The sequence below is a fragment of the Fulmarus glacialis genome, unplaced genomic scaffold (assembly GCF_000690835.1).
Source record: "Fulmarus glacialis isolate BGI_N327 unplaced genomic scaffold, ASM69083v1 scaffold43334, whole genome shotgun sequence".
Lineage (NCBI taxonomy): Eukaryota > Metazoa > Chordata > Aves > Procellariiformes > Procellariidae > Fulmarus > Fulmarus glacialis.
Window position 1 is genome coordinate 1 of NW_009209486.1, and position 20653 is coordinate 20653.

The window sequence follows — 20653 nt, forward strand, 5'->3', positions numbered from 1 at the left end:
CGCGGGGGTCTGCCCGGGAAAGGGCTCCTCCGCGCAGCGCTGCAGGAGGGGGGACCCGCAGGCCTTTCCCGAGATGCGCGTTTCTTGAGGCCTTTGTGGGAGCCTCCTCTCTCCGGAGAGGTTTAAAGAGGCCTGAAGTGGTACCTCCCAGGGAGGAGAGCGTATTGTCTGTGACATGCGGTGCTGCTGTAGCTTCCTCTCAAAGCGTGAAGAGGCTTTGGGGCAGCTGGTGGCCGAAGGTGGCCTGAGCGCTGGGCTCTGGGGAAGCCCTGGGTTGGGGTGGTGAAATGCTGCTCTGGGTGGTCGGTGGATATGGCTTTTAAGATGAGCAGGCTGCCCTGGGAGCAATTAATGTGACAAAACAGGCGGCTGAAGAGACTGGCAGTTATTGCGAAAGTATCTCTCAGCATGTGTAAAGCCTGAGTCAGTTCTGAGAAGTATTAGAGTGGATGTCAGAAGTGCTTTTGGCTGTGAGTGTATAATAAGGTAAATTAAATGATAGATACATTATTAGTCTCTAAGTATATATAGACTAATAAATATGGAAATACTTAATCATTGTACTTAAGACAACTGCACTGTCTTCCCTGTAAATAGAGGGATTATTTTAGTAGTAAAACAGCTGTAAAAAGGCTGTCTTACCCTGAAGCAAGATAGGTAACCTCACCATCAAAATGAGTATGTCTTGCCCGGTAACTCCAAACCCTTTGAGTCAAAGCTGGAATTCTCAGTATTATCTCCCTGAAAACTAAAAATACTTGCTGATAAGCAGAGCTGTTGTGATATGTATATGAGTTTTTTCCTATGTAAACTGAGAACACATGACAGAACAAAGTCCTCCCAACTGTAAGCAAGCTGTTCTCTCTTTGACAGTTGCCAATATGGAAGCTTTAAAGCTTCCAGTACTTGCCACTGGCTGGCAAGCTCTGGCCTGTGCCTAGCACTCTGTGTTTCAGTGTGGGAATTGGGGCTGGGAGAAGTGGAGACTTCTCTTTTTAGGGGAATGGTACATAACCAGCCGTGCCATAGTGTTTGGCTGGCTATGATTTAAAGGCTTACTTGTGGCTATACCATGTTCATGGGCTGCGGTGATACCAGTGGTGTATGATAGAAGCTGCAGCCTTGCTGTGCTTCCAGTAGAGCCAGGCTACTGGAGCCAATGTACCCTGTTCTCTCAGTAGCTGTATTTGAGGTTAAAGTGGGTGGAGTCATTTGAATATTCCTTGTTAAATAACCAGGGCTTCGTTGCTGTACTTATTCGGGAAGAGCAAGTATACTTGTCTCTCTCCCCGCCCCAAGCAGCTGACTGAACACATGACTTGCCCTCCATGAACTAATGAGTAGACCCACCATGCCTGGCCTGAGTCCTCAGAATCCAAAGTAGCTCTAATACTGTTATTTTCAAGTGCTGCCCCCTTTTTTTTTTTTGTGTGTGCTATTATGTTAATACGCTACTTCTGGTGTAGAAAAGCTGTAAGATGGGGTTAATCTGACCCCTCAATAAGGAAAACTTTTAAAATCCAATAGCAGTTTCTTGCTCTTCTAACCTGCAGTGAGAAGTATAACTGATAAGATGCAAGGCAGTAGCTACGTGAAACTTTCGTCTTCCCCATGGTGTCATGCAGTGGTCCGTGTCCTCAAATAGCCTACTAATAGCTCAACATGGCACAGTAAGATTTGCACCTTAAAAGGCAAAGGTGCCAAGTTAAGAATTTAAATAACTGTTTTGCAAAGACTACACTACAGGCATCCTTGCCCTCTTACCAAAGCCAGTGAATCAAACTCTGTGCTGAGTAGCACAGACATGTTACAACATTGATGAATCCTTAACTGAAAGTGGAAAATGTACAAGCTCTGCTATAGGCTCTCCTCTGAAATCACTTGGGGAAGATACCACTTTGCTTGGTTTACTACCCAAAATGAATGCCTGTGAGCAAGAGGGCTACCAGATTTAATTTCTGCAGCACCTTCTTAAAGCTCCTGTTTTAAGACTCTTGTGTTGGAAGGTCATGTGAATTACCTGTTGGAGCAAATCTCTGGCAAAGCTTGTCCTTGAGGAAACATGACAATTACAATCAAACCATCTGTGCAAAACTATAAATAGCTTTGTCTCTAACATATATGGGATTTTGGTCTGACTTCTCTGTGAAAATGAGACTAGTTTATGCAGAACTTAACATTTGACTGTAAACAAAATTGCTTATGCTTGATTAGGGTGCATTTTTAAATGCTGCATCGTGAGATAGGTGTCTGGCAAGCCGTGGTTTGGTAATACAGGCTATGGAATAGGGCACTTGGATGTTTGCATTCTCTAAAACTGGTGGATGCGTGGGCTCATGATATTGGTAGCTGTCCTTGCTGTTATAATATAGCAATTTCTTCAGTAACTGAAGTAAACTGAGCATTTGATAAACAAGTACAGAACCCGCACCTTGCATGTTGCTAGTGTTCCCTAATGTCTTCTGGGCTTCTCATCAGCTGTGACCTGAACAGCTCTTAAGCCCTTGTTACTGGGGCCTGATGGTCCTAAGATTCCCTTGCGGAACTATAGAGTAATTTAAAGCTTGTTGCCTTGGCCGAAGGGAGTCCAGATAAGACCTTACCTAAATGCTGAACTTGGCTGGGCATTAGCATGCTTGCGTGCTGCTTGTCTGACAGCAATCCTGCATCCTTCAGATGCTGAAGTACTTCATCCTTCCACAGCATTGTTTTGATAATTGCAGTTTAATTGCCTGATGAGTTGGAGTTCAGTTGGCTTCCCCCTGCAGCTTCCTAAAATGATCTCTTGTAGTTGCTGTATAACAGTCTCCCTTCAGATAGTTAAGTTGTGACAGTAGATTGTAAGGATAAAAGGGTCGCTTTCTGCAGTGACAATCCAAACATGAGCTGTGCATCTTAAAACTGAATTAGATATGGATGATTAATTGAATGACAATAGTTAATATACCATTTTCAGTTCTGCAGTTAGCTGCTCTATTGAAGATCATTTTTCCCTTTAAATGCACCTTGAATAAAACTTCCGAATGAGTGCCCAAGGTCAGTGACTCCACATGTGCTGTTCAGAAATAGCAAGCAGTGAAGGGATACCCCTCTATCACATGGTTGCTCTCTGGCTTCCAGCGTGCTTGTTGCTTTTGCGCTCTGTTCGCGGGGATGCAGCGCTCGAACCCGGTGTGCTGCTGCATTTTCTGCTCGGTGGAAGTCTGCCGTGGTGATGTCATTGTTGCTGTTAGCGCTGTTCCTGCGAGACTGCTCCTCCTCTCCGGTGCCAGCAATGAGCGCTCGCTCCGTCCATGGGGGAAGCTGTGTCAACACTGCTGTTGCTAACTCATGGTCAGTGATGGGCAGTGAAGCAAGCTCGTGAAGGCCACTGGAGGGTGTTGATTTACAGCTGATCTCAAATAGCCTTGACTTCTCTTGCTAGGGAACCTATTCTTGAGGCCATGGCTGTTTTCACAGGGCGGTAAAACTTCAGGAGGGATGCACTGCCTTTGAGATGGGATTGAAGTGTAAACCTGTGGCACAAATTCCTATTTGTATAATTTAAAGGCATTTGGTGTGGTGAGTGATTTGCTCTTGCCTCTCCATAAATGCCAGCTTAAGGTGGCTAATTGTATCTAACTGTACTTCTGTGAGTTTCAAGCAGAAATTCCTAAGTGAATTCAGTAGATCTTTATGTTGTCAATTAAGAAAACAGTATTTTTCTGGAGTTTGTCCTATATCACTGCATACTTGGCAGACCAAGCTGGACTAGTGAAGTGGTGTACAAAAGTGAAGGCAGGCAGCTGGAGCTGCCTTCAGAGGCTACCTGGCTGGAGTACCTGGATCTTGGTTGCTGGGTCTACCAGTTTATCTAATGAGTCTGTGCTGAACCCTTGATCTCTCTCCAGCTGGGAAGCAGTGTCCTCTTGAAAGTAACCTGCATGGTGCTTGTCTCCCTCAAGTGGGCTGAGTCACTTGGCTCTGTAGCTCTGTCTTTCTGTCGGCTCCCAGACATGGATAATGATACCTGAAGTCCAAACTGGCACAGTGGTAACAGTGTCTCAAGCATGAGCAGTGAGGTGGTTGTAACTGAGGCATGCCTAGGCGTGATTTCCCCACCTCTCAACAAGAAGATGCAGTTTACCAGCACTGCTCTCTTAATCTCACCATGCAAGTCACTTCAGAGGGGTTTTTTTGGTCCTTTGTGGAGCTTCATCAACAGACTAGCTGAGCTGGTAAAGCATTGATGCAGGATCTGTGCAAGAGGTATGAGGGTATGAAGTATGAGTCTGAAACCAAGTCTCAACAGTAGGAATTCCTTGTTAGGCACTGACTCAGCTGTCATGGCAAGCTACCTGTTACACTCCCATTCTGGGACTGGTACTGAAATACTTGTCCTTCCTGCTCTGCGAACTGCATTAGCAGTTGAGGTATTGAGTGTGTGTAGGATCAGGAATTCTGCTTGCAGATCAAGGTTTAGTTCTTAGATTGCAACCTGTCCCTAGAGGAAACCTCCTCTCTAGAAGGCTCATTACTGAGAACAGGACCTCCTGGAATAGATGTACAGGAGTAGGGTTTTTGCCACTAGTCTTGTACTTCTCCACATCTACTTGTCTGGTGGTAGGATCTCCCATCAGTATTTGTCCTATCTCTTCTATCAAGCTCCTGGTGCTGAAGGAGAGACAACATTCACTCTCAGATCTGAATCTCGTGTGTAAGCTACAGGGTCCGGCAGGCATCCTGAGGGCTGTCGTTTGACTTGAAGTCCTGAACCTTGGTCAAAGTCTCTCTTCAGTCACTTGTTTCCTGCCCAGCCTCTAGGAACTGGAGGAAGGTAGCAGCCAAACAAGGCTTGTTTACCACTGACAAGGTCTAAGATCTGTGCTTTGCTTACCACTGCAAAGGTTATCTAACACCTCCTATTTGTGTTTCTAAAACTGAAAGCATGACAGGAATGTGTAAAACCTTAGGAAGCTGTAGACAAAACTAAAAATTAATCTGAGTACTTGAAAAATACTGTCAGATATGGTGAAGATCTTACAATTTTATTGTTTCTTAGTGACCTGGCTAACTTGCAATATTTTGAATTGGTCAGCCTTATCTTCTGGATGTGAAGATTAAAACCCAGCTGCCCCTGGCACTGTGCTTGATTTATAGAAGGTAGTGGGGGAATCGTGTTCAGTGGGATGACCTGCCGTGAGAATTGTGCTGGGTTGTTGGTATTCATATAGGGGTTACTGAAACTGTTGGTTGGTTCTACTTGTTGGGTGGCTGTGTGCCAAAAGACTGACAGACATGACTGTATAAACCAGGCTGTATGGGCACTATAGCTATGTTCCAGTTAGTAGTATAAGATCTGTCTTGCTTGATTTGGCAGCTTTCCACCAAGGAGACCGTTCTGGTAGAGGCATGGCAACACGGAAGCTATACTGGTATAGCTGAAATGCTTTGCGTAGGCAAGGCCCTTAGTCAAGACACATGGCTTGTTGCCTAGTGTCTCCCAGCAGCCAGCAATGTGCTCAACTCTCCTCCCACATCCTGAGATTGTCTCCCCCAGGGCAGAATAGGGGAAGTTGAGCTTGCTCTGATAAAGGGGGAGGGGTGTTAAAGCAAGCATGCCTGTTCTTGATCCTTGGGGAAAATCAACTGGGAACTACCTGAAATCCTGTAGGATTTACAGGGGAACTGCTTCCTCCTGGAAGGCGGCGGCACAGCAATACTGATACTTGAATGACAACATAACTTGAGCCTCCAAAAGAAGGGTAGCTGAAGATCTTCAGACACTTGCTATCAGCCTGTTAGGGCTCTGTATATGTCTGCCCATTCCTGGGAGAAAGATATCCTGTGGTATAAGGGCCTTTCAGCTGCTGGAGGAACTGATGGACCAAGAAACTTCATGACTGGAAACATGCAGCTTTCAGTGAAGCTTCTGGGTATGGCTTTCTCAGAGAGCTGTCTTCCTATAACCTGAAGACTACCACTTCAGCAGCCCTGGCTTTCTCTCTGGGAATCCTGGTCTTGTTACTGTTTTGGCATTAGCTCTAAAAGGGCCTTCCTGCACTCCTGACCTGTGCACAGCTGCAGTCTCCAGATACCTGCTACCTGCTGTGGAGATGATGGTGATCATCCTCAGGTTGCTGAGGAGCAAACTGATCCATCCAGGATGGCTGTCCAGCATAGCTGGCTGCATTGCTGGGGACACTTTCTGTACTCACTTCTCTCCCTCCCTTTGGCTCTGGGTGTTTATCACCTGGAATAGCCTTCATGTGTAATCTTAGACTAAGCAGCAGTCTGGGCAAAGTGGTGTTCCTGTAGACAGCAAGAAATGACCCCCAGACCTTTCTCACTGCTTCTAGGCACACTGGTGGTCTGACGAAACATGCAGAGACGCATCTGTCTTTGTACTGTAAGCAAATGCATTTCCGTGCTTGTTTTGCTCCCACTTTCAAACCACGTAGTCAGATCAACATGATAGCTCCTCAAAAGAAGGTGGCTGCTGTGATATCTAAACCGGTAGAGATCAGTTTCTAAGCTTTATACCTTCTTGGGTGGGGCTAGTCCTATGTAGTTTGGACTTTTCTAGGGTAGAGTCACAATTCATAATGGCAGCTTTAGAGCAGGAAACTTGTTCAGTTCTACATCTAGTATTTAAGCGTTGTGCAGGCTTAAAACAACTCTGATCTGGACAAATGCTGGGAGGTGTAACAAGGCTGTGAATCAGTGAGGCTTGGACTGGAGAACTTGGCTTTGAGAACTCGGGCTTTAAGCATGACTGATCATGTGCATCAGTGCCTCTCAGGAATGCAGTGCTCTCCAAATCTCAGCACTTGCAGCCCTAATGGAGCCGCAGCTGAGCTGAGACCTCAGGCAGGGCAGACCCCTTCTCACGTGCATGTGCTGTGATTCCACTGCAGACATTCCACTGCAGACTGGCTCCTACCAGTGGCATTGCTTCCACCTTCCCTGTGTCATCTGGACTCTCTGGCAAACTGGCCATTGCATATCCTCTTCCAAGGAGCTCTTTCAGCCCTTGCCCACAGCAGGATTGAGGGTATGTCTGAGGCAAGCTAAAACCTTATTGCCACTGAAAGAAGCATCTTCCCTAGCACCAGCTCTGGAGCTTCCTTGATCACACCAAGAGCCTATTCTGCTCACAATTGTTCCAAAGCTTTTGCTTTCCAGCTGGGTTTCCTACCTGTTTCCCCAAGCTGCATGTTGTCCCATCATTCTCTCCCTTTAGCACTGAGCTGTCTTAAGAGCTTTCTTCCAGGAACAGGATGTAGCAGAGTATATGTGTGGGCCTGGTGTCATATCCATCTGGTAGCTAGCTCACAGACCAGGTCAGTTCGCTATTAGCACCATGTCACACCAGTTGGTGCTCACATTGAAGCAGCTAATGAACTGAACTCAAAGCTGTGTGGCTGAGCTGTAGCTGGCTGCTGCTGGCTGGTTCCTGCGCTTCACTTGGTCCTAGAGCAGCTCCTCCGGCACTGAAGGCTGCAACTCCACCCTCAAAATGAGGTGGAAACTTACTGCAGACAGCTGTAGTCTAAAAAGCCAATTCCTCCAGGATACTGAAACATGTTTTAAGATTCTGTTTTGATCTGAGCCATGTCAATGTGCTAGCAAGCATCTAACCTGTAGGCTGTTCTTAAAGAAGGTGAAGCTTTTGGCTTAGGACTCTCAGGTGGGGGTGGGAGACACTGGCCAGCATACCTACACCTGACAACTCGCAATATAATGTTTTACATGAGGTATCAAAAATTAATTTGTAGCTGAAGCTCCCAGCTCCCTGAACAGAGGTAATTCCTGCCTCACAGGGCTGGCTGGGAAAGGCACCAACTGGACAGAAGTCTGCTCTTGGTGAAACTGCAGTAAGTAGCAGGCAGCCTAGCTGCTCCTCCTGAGGAGGGAACGATGAGCTGTGCTTGAGCTCTTGGCTGGGTACCAGCAGGAGGGAATATGTTGGTTAGAACAGCAACATAAACGTGTGGGGAGGAAGGAGGTGGAAAGCAGTTTTGAGATGCTACTGATACAGCAGCAGCTCGAGTGTACCCTTCTGTGAAGCTGTCACAGGAATATCTTGCCAGCTGGTTTTGGTGTGGGCTTCATTTTAACCAATTGCTTCTCTGTGGTGCCTTAGTGAGGCCTGAAAGCACCTCCGAAGCACCTCTGTTGACTGTATGGACTGTAGGAGCTCATTGCCCTAATATGCAACCCATTTACAGAGAGAAGTTATTGCAAGTTGTCAACCTGAATGGCAAGATGTTCCTAATTTGCTTTTTAGGCACAAAGCCAGCAGATGTCCCCACTAAATGTGAAGCTTTCCTAGATGGGATCTTCCAGCCAGCTGGGGAAGTTGAGCTACTGATAGACCTGTTGTGGGAGTGGAAGAGGGTACTGTCCTGCTTGTGCAGCCCATGTCAATGCAAGACTCAACTTGCTGTTAAAACTTCATGTGCTTTTGTAGCAATCCTCCATGTGAGGATGCTAGGCACTTGTTCCACTTGTAGAGCAGTCAAGTTTGGTAAAGAAAATATGCAGGTTCTGTTGCAGTGGAAAAAAAAATCAAAGGCAGGCTTATTTCTAGTTTCTTCCTTAAAGGCAGCTTGGCATGTCTTAAGCCATGTTTATGTGAAAGTAACAGTTCCTGTTGATTGTCCTTTGGCTAGCGCTCAGGTTTTTCCCAGCTGAAAGGACAAGGGCTTCTGCTCTGCTTGTGGGCTGTTGTGTGGCTCTCAGGAGAATGCACGTGAGAGATGTTAAAGGTTGATATCCACTGGTCTCAGGTAGGCATTCAGTTGAATTGCTCAGGTTGTCACTTGTAGCTTTGCATTAGCAGACACCTTGGTAGCAATGTTTGCATGACCAGGTAGTTGGAACCAAGCTGCTGTTATTAAATTGTATTGGTAAAACTTGTTCAGCTCCACCTTGAGCTCCTGCTGCAATTGGAGATTGAGGTGTCAATACAAAGGGTGTCTGGACCATTGGGCGCTCAGCAGTGGGAACTGCGATCCTGGTCAACTAATGGCAATCGCAGACTATCTGCCTTTCCTCAAGATGAGGCCTTGCATTTTCAGGGTAGCTGAATTGGAACAAATTCATGTGTCTACTCAAAGCCTCAGCTAAACTTGGCTTGATAAATCATGGCAGGGGCCCCAGTGTGACCATGGGGCAAGTGATATGTGCCGGTCTGTTGGTGTACTTGATCCTGTAAGACCAGGATAAACATCCAGTGAGCGTCTCATTTCAGTGGCTGAAGGTCTAAGCAGGCATAACCCCCTGAGGTACCAAACATGCTAGGGAACTTGCTACTTCTGGGAAGAAACTGGTTCAATCTGACTGAGCTGGTCCTGAATCATTCTTCCAGCTTCCGTTTCCTTGAAGAAATGCAGGACCATTGGAGGGGGGGAATAAAAATAGCTCTTTAGTGTAGTACAGAGACTTAATGCTTTGCAGCCTCCTCCATGCGAGAGAACGGTGAGCAGAGGTGGTGTTTCTGTGTCAGAAATGCAATTAGCTGCATTTCTGGACACTTTTCCTGCATTTCAGGACAGAAGGTTCTTCTAGTGTTCAAGTGTGGCTGTCTTCTGCTCAGTCTGGTCACTGTGGTGAGCCCACTGCAGTGTGTGGTATCCCCTAAAGGAGTACTGCTCTAACTAGGTTGGCTTTCTCATGGTTGGATGTTTTTGCTAAAGGTCTTGTGATACGGTGGAGAAGTGGATGCTCTGCTTATCAGCCACAGCACCCAGAACAGACCTGCAGTGCTTCAGGTTCAGATGTGCCTTTTTGTGGAACACCTCCTTAGTCTTGGGCTGCCTGCTGGGACAAGGGAACAGAACTAGGTATTCATAAGTGCCACAGTGAGTTTAGCTCTGCTTGATGCGTGCTCACCTACTGCTTTGCGCCTTGTCGGCATAGTGTTAAATATCCCTGGCGAAGGACAGAGGTGAGAGGTGCAGTCCAACAGTCTTGCCTCAGCGTTCAGCTGGTTTCTAGCAGAAGGTGCAGATGGCAAGCTGGTAGATGTAGGAGCAGAGAACTCGTGGTCAAATGTCCCAGTTCTAGCTTCTGCATAAACATACTTTGGTTCTTGGTTAGGATTGTGACTTGAACTGTTTAATAGCAAAGCTGCAACTGTAAGGACTGCTCCAGCAGCTTGTCAGCGGGTTCAGAACTGGTATGGGTATGGTGCTGCTTAGGGAGCTGTTGTCTTCCATGGAGGTGAGATTCCCCCCATAAGGCTAGTTACTTTCATACCAAAACTGTTCATGAGCAACTCAATAGGGTGTTCCTATCACAAGGCCTACTTCTGTTAAAGGATAGCTAATCTAAGAGATCTGGTGGGCCATCAATGCAAGCTCCTACTGTTCTTTGCTTGTACCAACCTAATTAATATTAAAATGCCTGCATTGTGACTTGACACATGTGAACATCTCTAAGGAATCCTTAACCATCCATTTCTGCTTTGAGTTAAAGCAGCTGTCTTAATATAGCAAGTGAAAGGACAGTTGTAATGTACTCTGAAGCAACAAGGGAAGCCTAATTAGATTTGGCATAGGCTTTATTTGTTCTTGCATCTGAGGAGCTTTAGCACTATGGAGCTTCTTAGGACAGTCTTTGATTCTTCCTTTCAGATCAGCTAAGCTAGTAACACTTGCAGATCAGATGTTAGGGGTTCTTCCTTGCTGCTCCAGCAGGCCAGCCTTACAAAGGTAGTAACACTACTGTGGGAGAGCATGCTATATCAGGCTTAATCTCATGAGGGTCAACATACTGTTAATGGCTTGTCTGCTTAGAGGGGTAGGCATTAAAAATTGAGTGGAAGGACTCCTCTCCTGTGTTAGAGGCAGCTGTGTTATTCCTTTGGCACCAGTTAAGCCAGGAGGAGGAATGATGCTGACTGGTCTCCTGATTGATGGGAGGTTTCTGATGGCTCCTGAGCAGGGCTAGCTGGGTGTGCTGGTAGGCTGTGTTCTGAGCAGTCATGCAGGTGACCTTGCTCCAAGAGACTTCACACAGTGTGAAACAGAACTGATGTCTTGGATCAAATCTTAACAAACAGGTTTTTCTTCATGATATCTCTGAAAAAGGAAGTGTTTGTTCAGAAATGCTCCTGGGACTGGATGTGAGCCCTGTGTGAGCTCGCACACTGCCATCTTAAGGGCTTATGTGACTCTTGCAGGATGCTGCTCTAGACTAATTATACCAAATATCATAAAGCAAGACAAGCTGCATATATATTGCAAAATAGTCTTAGACTTGGATACCACTGACTCAGCACTATCACAGTTTTGATCTCAACTGAAGCTGAGTTTGTTCTTTGCAAGAGCATGGGGGAAACCCTGCACAGCCTACATCTCGGCTTAGCTCAGTAATTTAATGTTTTTTGAAGGTGTGACTGGAGAAACTCCTCATGTGAACTAACGGCTCCTTCAGGTATTCAAACCTGCTTCGTTTGTGAGCTAAAGCTATATTCTTCTTGGTCTCCCTTAGTTGATTTTGTACTAGCAAGGTTCACCAGAAGTAGATCTATGTAGCTTAGAGCATGTATGTGGGCTCCATTTCTGGGACACAAGGCAGTAATGAACCTACTCAATGCCATGCAATGTGAGAAGCAGCCTGTGTTAACAAGGGAAAAATCACAAATTGCCTCTGACTTCAGGCAAGCAAATCTTTGAGTACTGAACCTGGCTCAGGGTTGGCTGGTTGCACCTTGTTCTACTGACACAGAAAATGGCATGCTGTAACCAGGATCGACTGAGGTATTTCCGAGCTTACTTGAACGGCAATGTGCGGAAGCATCCTTTGCCATGAAGATGTTGTATTTGCTGTTGGCTTAGTGTGAGCTGAAGTCACCAAAATCCTTTGCATGCTGTTAAGGAGACTGTAGTAAGGCTTTACTTACAGGATCTGCAGAGAGCACTTGTGTATTTCACTTCCGGTACCTCAGCTTGTTAAAAACACTGTGGCTGGAAGCAAACACTGGAGGAGGCATGGTATCCTGTCCTTGGAGTAGTTTGACCCTTTGGGTTGCTTCATAAGAAACCCCAGTTAAGATAATGGGGATGTCTTCAATCCATCTAGATTGAAGACCTCACTAGGACCAGTCAGACCTCTGTTTAGCACAAATAGCTGCTGTTGGAGACCTGCTTAGCCACACAGATCATGGTAAGGATAAGGGAAATAGCAAAGGTGGTGCTGTAGAGAGCAGCTTGATGCTACTTAAACTTAGAGGGGTTTCCTTCTATAGAAAGGTTCCAGGAGATCAAACGCGGGTACTTCTTCCAAGACCTGGAGATGTGGTCTCCTCTCCAAAGGCAAGGTCTCTTGTACTGGGTAAGGAATAACTCTGAAGTGTTGGTCTGTTTATACCTGTATTAAGAAGATTAATAAGAGGGTTTGGCCCATCAACTCACTGGGCTTCAAAGCAGCATTGATCAAGCCTAGTAGAACAGGGGTAGGAAACTCTGGGCAGAGCTCACTGCTGGCCCCTGGCGGGACTGGAGTTCCTCACTGTCTCATGGCCCAAACCAAATACCAAGTTGAGGCAGCTCCTTCTGTGCTATGGCTCACATCCGTTGCATCACCTGGGATGGAAGCCAAGTGTCTCACTTGACCAGTGTTCGCGAGGCAGTAATAGCCCTTCACACTGATGGGGTAGCCCGTCAGCTATGACAAGAAGGCAGTGTCAGGTCTGACTCAGACTTCCTTCCCATGTCTGCAGGTGGCTGCTCAGCTGAGCTACTTCCAAGGTAATGTGACTTGACTGAGCAGTTTCCCCTCCCTTCATAGTGGGACTTCAGGCCGTGTTGAACTTGGGTGCTAAGCATCCAGCGTGATTTGGTGTTGTAATTTAGGGCTCTGTAAATCCCTCCCTGAGCATGAGAACTAATGCCAGCTTGTCCAAAGCTGCTTTGAATACCAGGAAGCGGTGAGCTGCAGCAGCCAGTGGCAAGTGATACTGAAATCACTTGGAGAAAAATATCAGCAGTACATGCTGGGTTCTGGTGCAATGACTTCAGGCTGAATTGTTTTCCTTTGTCCTGAGGAAAACAGGTGACTCTCACACTGGACCTGAACCTATACCGATGTTTTCTGTGACAGTTCAATGTACACAGCTGTCTTTAAGCTGTTTCAAAGCTCTGCTCACTTGCTTCTTGCTCCAGCTGGGCTGATTGTGCTTTAGAAGTCTTTGACTTGGTTAGCAAAAGTGTCACTTGTGCTACGTGCTTTGAAAACACAGGAGGTGCAGTCTGCTTGAAGGACCTTACATGGTCTGTTCTCCCCATGGCTATAGAGGAGACAAGCTATAGAGTGTGGATCTTGGCAAGAGCAGAAGCAGGACTACTTTCAACTGGCTAGTATAGCTGGGCTGCCAGTTGGATCATTGAGCAATGCAGTCCAGCCTTGGAAAGGAGAGGTGTTTACATGTGGAGAAACTGTCCTGTGCAGGCTCTCTAGCATCTGTTAACACCCATCTAAGGATAGCATGAGCTCTGTGGGTGGCCTGTCACTGCTGTTCACTCAACAGCCTCTGGCTGTTATCTTCTCAACAGTGTTTCCCATCTAGATGTATCACTAGATGCATGAGGTGGGTGCAGTCCAACAAGGTGTAGCTGTAAGTGCACCACCACCTACGGCGGCCGCAGGATGGCTTCTTCAGCTTCTGCAGCATTCACTGATGGCAAAGGCTAAAAGACTGCATGTCTTCTAACACTCAGAGCTTGAGATGATTAAGACCTTTTGCAGCTGGACTCTGCATCTAGTAAGAGGCTCCTACAGCTTGGAGCATGTTACCTCCTGTAGTAGTGGGATGAAGTGGGTCACAGTTATCTAACAGCTTAGGCTGTTGCATATCCCAGGAAATGCATAGGACCGAGCTGCTCAGAAGACACATATACCCATGTTGTTGTAGAAGTGACGGCCTCCTTAGCTGTAAAAGTCAGGAATAGCTCCTGAAGAGTAGGAGTTGTGTGGTGCAATGAATGTGGTGTAGCAGAACGGGAATTTTAGTGTAACCAAGACCACATATAAGGGCTTAGTACATGAAGCCTGTTGTCAAGGGTCTTTGAACTCAAGTACCACAGCTATAACCATCTTCTGGCTTCTCTTGCTATACAGAACCTGCAGATGTCCTCAGGGAAAGCCAAGGAGTCCTTGTTGTGGACCAAACCAGGGTCTGTGATCTGATCAAGTCTGAGCACCTAAGAATGGTTTGTCCCATCCCCTCCCCAGAGGTGGGGAGAGCGCCTCATGGTAGGAAGGGCATGCTCAACCACTAATAGCAAGACTTCATAGTTGCTCTCACTGTGCTAAAGCACATCCAGAAGTGTGTTCAGGCCTGCTGCAGCTGATGTACTTCTAGCTTTTTCACTAATCTGAAGGAGACCTGGGAGCAAGTAAGAGTGTGGATCTCTGGAGCTCAGCTCTCACTCTTGCTAATTGGATGGACCATTAGTGGCCCATTTAGAGCCACCTGCCTATAAAGTGGACTGGAGTCATGGCAGGATGCAACTGAACGAACAACTCATTGTCTAACAGAGCAATAGACTGAATGTTGTGAGGTTTGTCACTGTACCCATACTTGTCTGTCCACCAAAGGTGAGGTGGCAATAGTGTGCTTCATATGCTCTCAGCAAAGCTGTTGAGTCTGGTAGCAGTTTGCCTTGTAATTCAGCTGTTCAGCTGGCCTGTGTGGCTGTGTTGTGACCTCTTCAACCACAGCATATCCTTGGGACTCAACACTTTCACAAAGCACAGCTGCTAGAGAAAGCTATTGCTTCTCCAAGCTGAACTTGAAAGGTGGAGGAAGCCCATTTTTTTTCTTTTTTTTCCTACTGGAAAACTACTGAACAGCATAAAAAAGCTTGAGTGTGGTATTAGACACACCTCTGCTTACATTTCACTTAGTAGCATGTGTAAGAATTAGCCTGTGTTGGGAGCCAATATGCTTTACTGCACTGCCTCCAGTGAGACTAAAGGAGATGGCCTAGGCTAGGATACCCACAAAATGGCCTGGAAATAGGGTCCAAAATGGACTTGGTACTGTAAAGGACAAGTGCTTGGCTCATGTACATGTTGGAATTAAGTTGCCACTACTGGTCTGACATGGCCCTGCCTATGGAATGGACAAACACTTGGTTAGTGCTCAAGTGTAGCCTTGAATTGAAGGAGCCTAGTTTCAGGAGTGCTGGGCCCTGCCTGTCACTGATTCCTTGCTGGGAGTCAGGTTTCTCAGACTCCAAACTTGCTGCTTTCTGCCTTGAGGAATGACATGCTAATGGTGTCTGATGGGATTGTTCATCTTCCTTTCTAGTGTAAAAGATGACTTCTAGGAAGAAAGTGTTACTGAAAGTCATCATCCTTGGAGACTCTGGGTAAGTGGAGGAGCCTTTAAGCTGCCAATCTGCATCTGGCTGGAGCAATGCTCTTGACTAGTGGGAGCCTGAAAGCACTGTAAGAAACCAGCAGTGCTGGGAGGAGAGATTATAGTCCCAGATAGCTGTGTTACCTTATAGCTTTAAGAACTCTTTGCCACCCTCTGTCCTGAATGTGTCCACGCAGTTTAATATCTTGAAGTCCTGCCACAATATTAAACAGGGGAAATGCAGTGGGCAGAGCACTACAGTAACAGAACTGGATAACCTGTCTGCAGCGAGGACGTGTGGTGTTGAAATGAGCATTTCACTTAAATTAAAAAAAAACACCAAACAAACTGCTAGTAAGCAATCTTAGGTAACTTCTTAAAACTCTGCCTCTGTCAGAGATGTAGTTTATACTGAGCCACCTGCTTAGCTTCTGTCTGATCTGGCTAGAGCCTGCCCCTTGGAGTGAAAGGCTTTTGCTCTGTGCTGTTGAGCAAGGAGTCTGCTCCACTGTTACAGATTACTTGCTGTGCAGGCTGTAACCTGACTCCCATGACATAAAGCTTATTTATACCACTGTGCCCAGCAAGCTGTTGATCAGTGTGTTTCTCAGGAGTGTTTCTCAGCCACGGAGAGGGCACGAGCCTCTAAGCTGGCTCCCTGGGGAGGATCTCCACCTCTGGGTGCCTAGCAGATATGGATGTGAGCTGTTGCCAGCTGAGATTGTCTGTTCCTCCACCTCCTCCTTCTGCAGAGGCTGAAGATGACTGTTTCTGGTGGGCTTCTCTGGGGCACTTAATCTTCCAAAATTGCCCTCATGATCATGATGTGATGCATATTCCTTACCAATGATCAGATTACTGATGGGGAAACAAGGTTTCTCAAGATTATAATCCTTTGTATCCTTAGGTAGCTAATCTTCTTACTCAGCATGTTGCCTCAGCATCTATTGCTGTAAAAGCCCCTTCTTGCAGGGGTGGGTGCGTTTTCCCTGATTGAAAGGCTAGGATGCTATGGTGGTAGGCAAAGGGCACTGGAATGTTCTGTTCAGGGTGGTTAATTCAAACACTGTTGTAGAAACAGCCTACCTCATCTTTTTTGTCTTTCTGTACAGGGTGGGGAAGACATCGCTCATGAACCAGTATGTGAACAAGAAATTCAGTAACCAGTACAAGGCTACGATAGGTGCAGACTTCCTGACAAAAGAGGTCATGGTGGATGACAGGCTAGTGACAATGCAGGTAAGGAGTGACTCTGCTCCCAGCTGCGAGGGGTGCTTGGCTGCCTAGACCACACTTGTGTGGAAGTATCTGCTCCAGTGTAGTCCAGAGCGGTGCAGGGCTCAGTGTACTGGATGTCAATCTTGTTTGCACTGAACTGCTCTTGGCCATAGGTGCTGCTGGGCTTCTCTACAAATCTGTGCATGGGCTGAACAAAGGAAGGCATCAGTTTGGGCTCAGCTAAGAGCAGCTTTGCCAGGCCCAGTTTAAAAACTAGCATTTGGTACTGTCAGTAAATTACATCTTGTTAAAAAGATGCACTTCACTAGTGTTCAGGAACTGGGAAGGCTGGGAAAGGACTCCTTAGTCAGGTCAACTACTGGTGCTGCCCTGAGTCCTGTGAGTATAGTGTTAACCTGCCTGTCTGCTTATGTCTCTAGTATCTGAAGCTTTCATCTCTCCATGGGGAGACTGGCTGCAAGGCAGCAAAAGCCCTGTTGCAGCCATCAGAGGAGTGCTTGGAGTGCACTGGTACCCAAGTGCACCCAAGCACTGCAGCCAGGTCACCTGCTGACCCTAATACCCAAGTCCTGCTTGCCCGGAACAAGCGTATGTCCCTTGTTGAGGCTGAACACAAAAAGGGTTAACTGTCTTTAGAAGGGTGTTTCTGGCTCTTGGTACTTAGTGCCTACAGAAATTCCCAAGCCTTTAGGTGGTCCTCTCTGGCTAGCTGGAGGCTGTAGGTGCCTGGCGGGGAGTTTTGAAATGAATGCCCTAATTGTGGACTGACTATGTCAGAGCAGAGCTGGCTTATCTGCCTTGTCTTTTGCTCCAGATATGGGATACAGCAGGACAAGAACGATTTCAGTCTCTGGGAGTTGCCTTCTACAGGGGAGCAGATTGCTGTGTGCTGGTGTTTGATGTCACGGCCCCCAACACGTTCAAAACCCTAGACAGCTGGAGGGACGAATTCCTCATTCAGGCCAGTCCAAGGGATCCTGAGAACTTTCCTTTTGTTGTGCTGGGAAACAAGATTGACCTAGAAAACAGACAAGTGAGTACTGGGACTTGCTAGCCTCTTCTTAGGAAATTGCTGGAGTGGGAGACCTTGTAGGAACACGGGAGGGTTTTCTGAGAAACAGGAGTGGGAGGTGCCTGAGTGTGGCTCAGCTGTTGTGTGCTACTGGGGAAGAGTTTCTCCTGCCTGGAGAGGTCAAACCCTGGTGCACAGCATGCTCCTGCCCACTGGTGGAAGGATTGCAGCAGCTTCCTGGGTAGATTTAAGGAGAGGTCCAGAATTGCTGAGAAACTCCTATGGGAGCAAGTCCCTGCTCTGTGGATGCCTGAGCAGTCTGTACCCTGTGGTCTCATCTTCCTTAGGCGTGCTGCTGCTTGCCCCGGGGCTGAGTGTATCTGGTGATGGGCAGCAGTCTCCTGTGCTCTGTATCAAGGCTGTAGTTTTGATGAGGTCAGAACTGCTGTCTTAGCTCAGGTTGGGTATGAGGGGTCTCTGGCCTTGCCCTGGAAATAAAACCCCCTTCCTGCATAGCTGAAGGTGGTGATGCTGATCTCTGTCCACCCAGGTCACCACAAAACGGGCGCAAGCCTGGTGCTACAGTAAAAACAACATCCCCTACTTTGAAACCAGTGCCAAGGAGGCCATTAATGTGGAACAAGCTTTCCAGACGATTGCACGAAATGCACTTAAACAGGTAGGGAGGGGGCCAGTGGGTGCCCTCAGCCGGTGCTGGTCCTGCCTACCAAGCTCGGCTGCTGCAGGCAGCCTTGGGCTCTCCAACAGCTTTCCCCAGCCAAGAATGGCTCCTTGCATGCTAGGAGCTGTCTGTAGAGCCGTGGCACTAACTCCTCCCTTCTCTCCCACTAGGAAACCGAAGTGGAGCTTTACAATGAATTCCCCGAACCCATCAAACTAGACAAGAATGACCGAGTGAAGTCTTCTGCGGAGAGCTGCAGCTGCTGAGGGGAGAGGGAGGGGTTGAGCACAGTCCTTCACAAACAAATATCACACTTAGGCCTTCAAACACACAGCCCCTCTTCTGTGTTTAAAATGAAATTTAAAAAAAAATTCCATCTCCAGCTGCCAAAATCCACCCATCTCCCATGAGCATCTGTGAGTCCCACACTTCAGAGCTCACGTCCCCACACCATCTACATCACACTTCATGGTAACAGACCTTTCTCTTAGTTTAAAATGGAAACTCTTATGTATGTTTGGAACTGAATCTAATTCCAGGTGTCCAATGGAGAGAAACTGTTTACAGGTAATCTGTGTAACAAGTTACATACATTTTTAACTGTCTCGTGTTTTCCCCTGTGAAGGCTGCAACTGGAAAGGCTGATTACCCATAGTTCATTGCAAGCTCAGCACTCAGTCCAACTAGGTTGAGTTTTGTATGTATCTCTGTTAATGCTTGTTACTTTTAACTAATCAGATCTTTTTACAGTATCCATGTATTATGTAATGCTTCTTTAGGAAAAATCTTATAGTACATGTTAATATATGCAACCAATTAAAAATGTATAAATTAGTGTAAAATTCCTGAATTACATGTTCAAGTACTGAAACACAGATTGTGTAGAAAGTGAGGAGGACACTTGTGAACTGCAGCGTGCTAGCAACACAAAGTCCAGATAGAGGCAGTATTCTGTACAGTAGAAATGAACTATGTAAGCCTTCTTGTTTTGAGGCCAAAGGGCTTCATCTTCTGGAAAATCTGTCTGGCTTCCTTGTATCTAAATTCTCAGATTTGCATAACAGCATTGATATGCACACTGGATTATTGGATTTAAAATTAAATACAGCTATGAAATGACCTCATTTGTTCACCTCCCCTACTGCTTAACTCCTAACATCCTGGAGCGAGTGTGAGAAGGAGCCAGAGCTGAAGTGTCCCAGTGGCTCTTTGTACTGTGGAAGGAGCTCTTCTCCCACCTGGGTTGTGGTAGCTGTTTCTCAATGAATGACCTGGACTATGAATCTTCCCTTTCTTCTTACTGACTGCTAATCTGGATTTTTGGTATGGAAAAACTTGGCAATCTAGTCCCTTTCCTCTCTTCCTTTCTTCCTGGTATTTGTTCTTGCGTTTGTAGCTTGCTTAAATGGAGCCCTTCTACCTGTTTTCCAGAGGTCTACATTCTAGTACGTAGGCTGAGCTCTTATGTAAAGAGACAAACATGATGCCAATAAACTTAACAAGAACAAACCTTCTTGTTTACTCCTGTTTCTGACTCTCTTTTTTTCCTTCACTAACATGCTTTCTTTCCTCTGTCTAGTCACCATTTTAGCAAGCCAGTGCCTGCTAATTGATGGATGTTTGTGCTTCCTCCTTACTAAAAAGTCTCTGCCTTCCAGATTGGTTTTCAAGAGTGGGTTGAGCAGGCGCTGCTTGCTTGGCTGACCTGAGACTGTAGTAGGGCAGCTACCCCTCTGCTTTTCTTGAAGCTGCTTGTAGTGGCAGGAACAGTGCTGGATCTGGTCCCTCTTCTGTGAGCATAGTCCTTCAGCCCTGTCCTGGGCATATGAAAACTTTTGTGGAAGGGTGGAGAGGAGGGCAGTGCTGTTAAAGCTCTTGCTACCTTCCTCTGGGAAGGGTTGATGAGAAGAGCAGGCTGAGCCCTTCCCAGTTAGGTGCTTCAGCTGGAGGAGAAGCAAGGCTGGCCTAGGGTACCTTAGAGTGAGTTACAGACCTTTCCTTAGTCCAGCCTAGTCAAGATTAAGCCTTTAATTTCTAGATGCTGGGCATGACCCTCTGCATGCACTCAGCAAGGCTGAGCTCACTACTGTACCCACAGGAAGATGGAAAACAAAGAATAGAGAAATGAGGCCAGTTATTTCAAGAGCCTTCTAACAGTCTTTGTGCTCTATATCCTATTTTATGGCTTTGTCCTATCACACTCTTCTCTCACTTGACCAGGCTTTTGCTGTCCACATCAATTTCAAAGAACTACTCTGCAATAGCAGTGTGTCCAGGTGTGACCACTTTCCTGTCTGCATTGTCTCCATTTAAAGCATCACTCTGCACTTGTTTTCTGTAGATACAGTTCTAGCATGGAGAAAGCCAA

The 20653-nt window shown here is 46.6% G+C and overlaps 1 protein-coding gene across 2 annotated transcripts; it reads left to right on the forward strand.

The window, feature by feature from the left end:
- Positions 1–15297: 15297 nt before the first annotated feature.
- RAB7A (RAB7A, member RAS oncogene family) lies at positions 15298–19795 on the forward strand. 2 transcript variants are annotated; one of them, XM_009576850.1, is made up of 5 exons: positions 15298–15362; positions 16465–16591; positions 17406–17624; positions 18154–18282; positions 18456–19795. In XM_009576850.1, the coding sequence occupies exons 1-5, from the start codon at positions 15310–15312 to the stop codon at positions 18549–18551; spliced, it is 624 nt and encodes a 207-aa protein (XP_009575145.1). In that variant the 5' UTR covers positions 15298–15309; the 3' UTR covers positions 18552–19795. The 2 variants fall into 2 exon arrangements, with proteins under 2 accessions (XP_009575145.1, XP_009575144.1); XM_009576849.1 differs by having other exon boundaries at positions 18154–19795.
- Positions 19796–20653: the final 858 nt, after the last annotated feature.

What these genes read in the sequence shown, in the direction of transcription:
- RAB7A (XM_009576849.1), top strand. Translation starts at nt 15,310, where the DNA reads ATGACTTCTAGGAAGAAAGTGTTACTGAAAGTCATCATCCTTGGAGAC. An exon ending in ACAGGCTAGTGACAATGCAG is followed by an intron (nt 16,592 to 17,405) that starts GTAAGGAGTGAC and finishes CTTTTGCTCCAG; the next exon opens with ATATGGGATACAGCAGGACA. An exon ending in TTGACCTAGAAAACAGACAA is followed by an intron (nt 17,625 to 18,153) that starts GTGAGTACTGGG and finishes CTGTCCACCCAG; the next exon opens with GTCACCACAAAACGGGCGCA.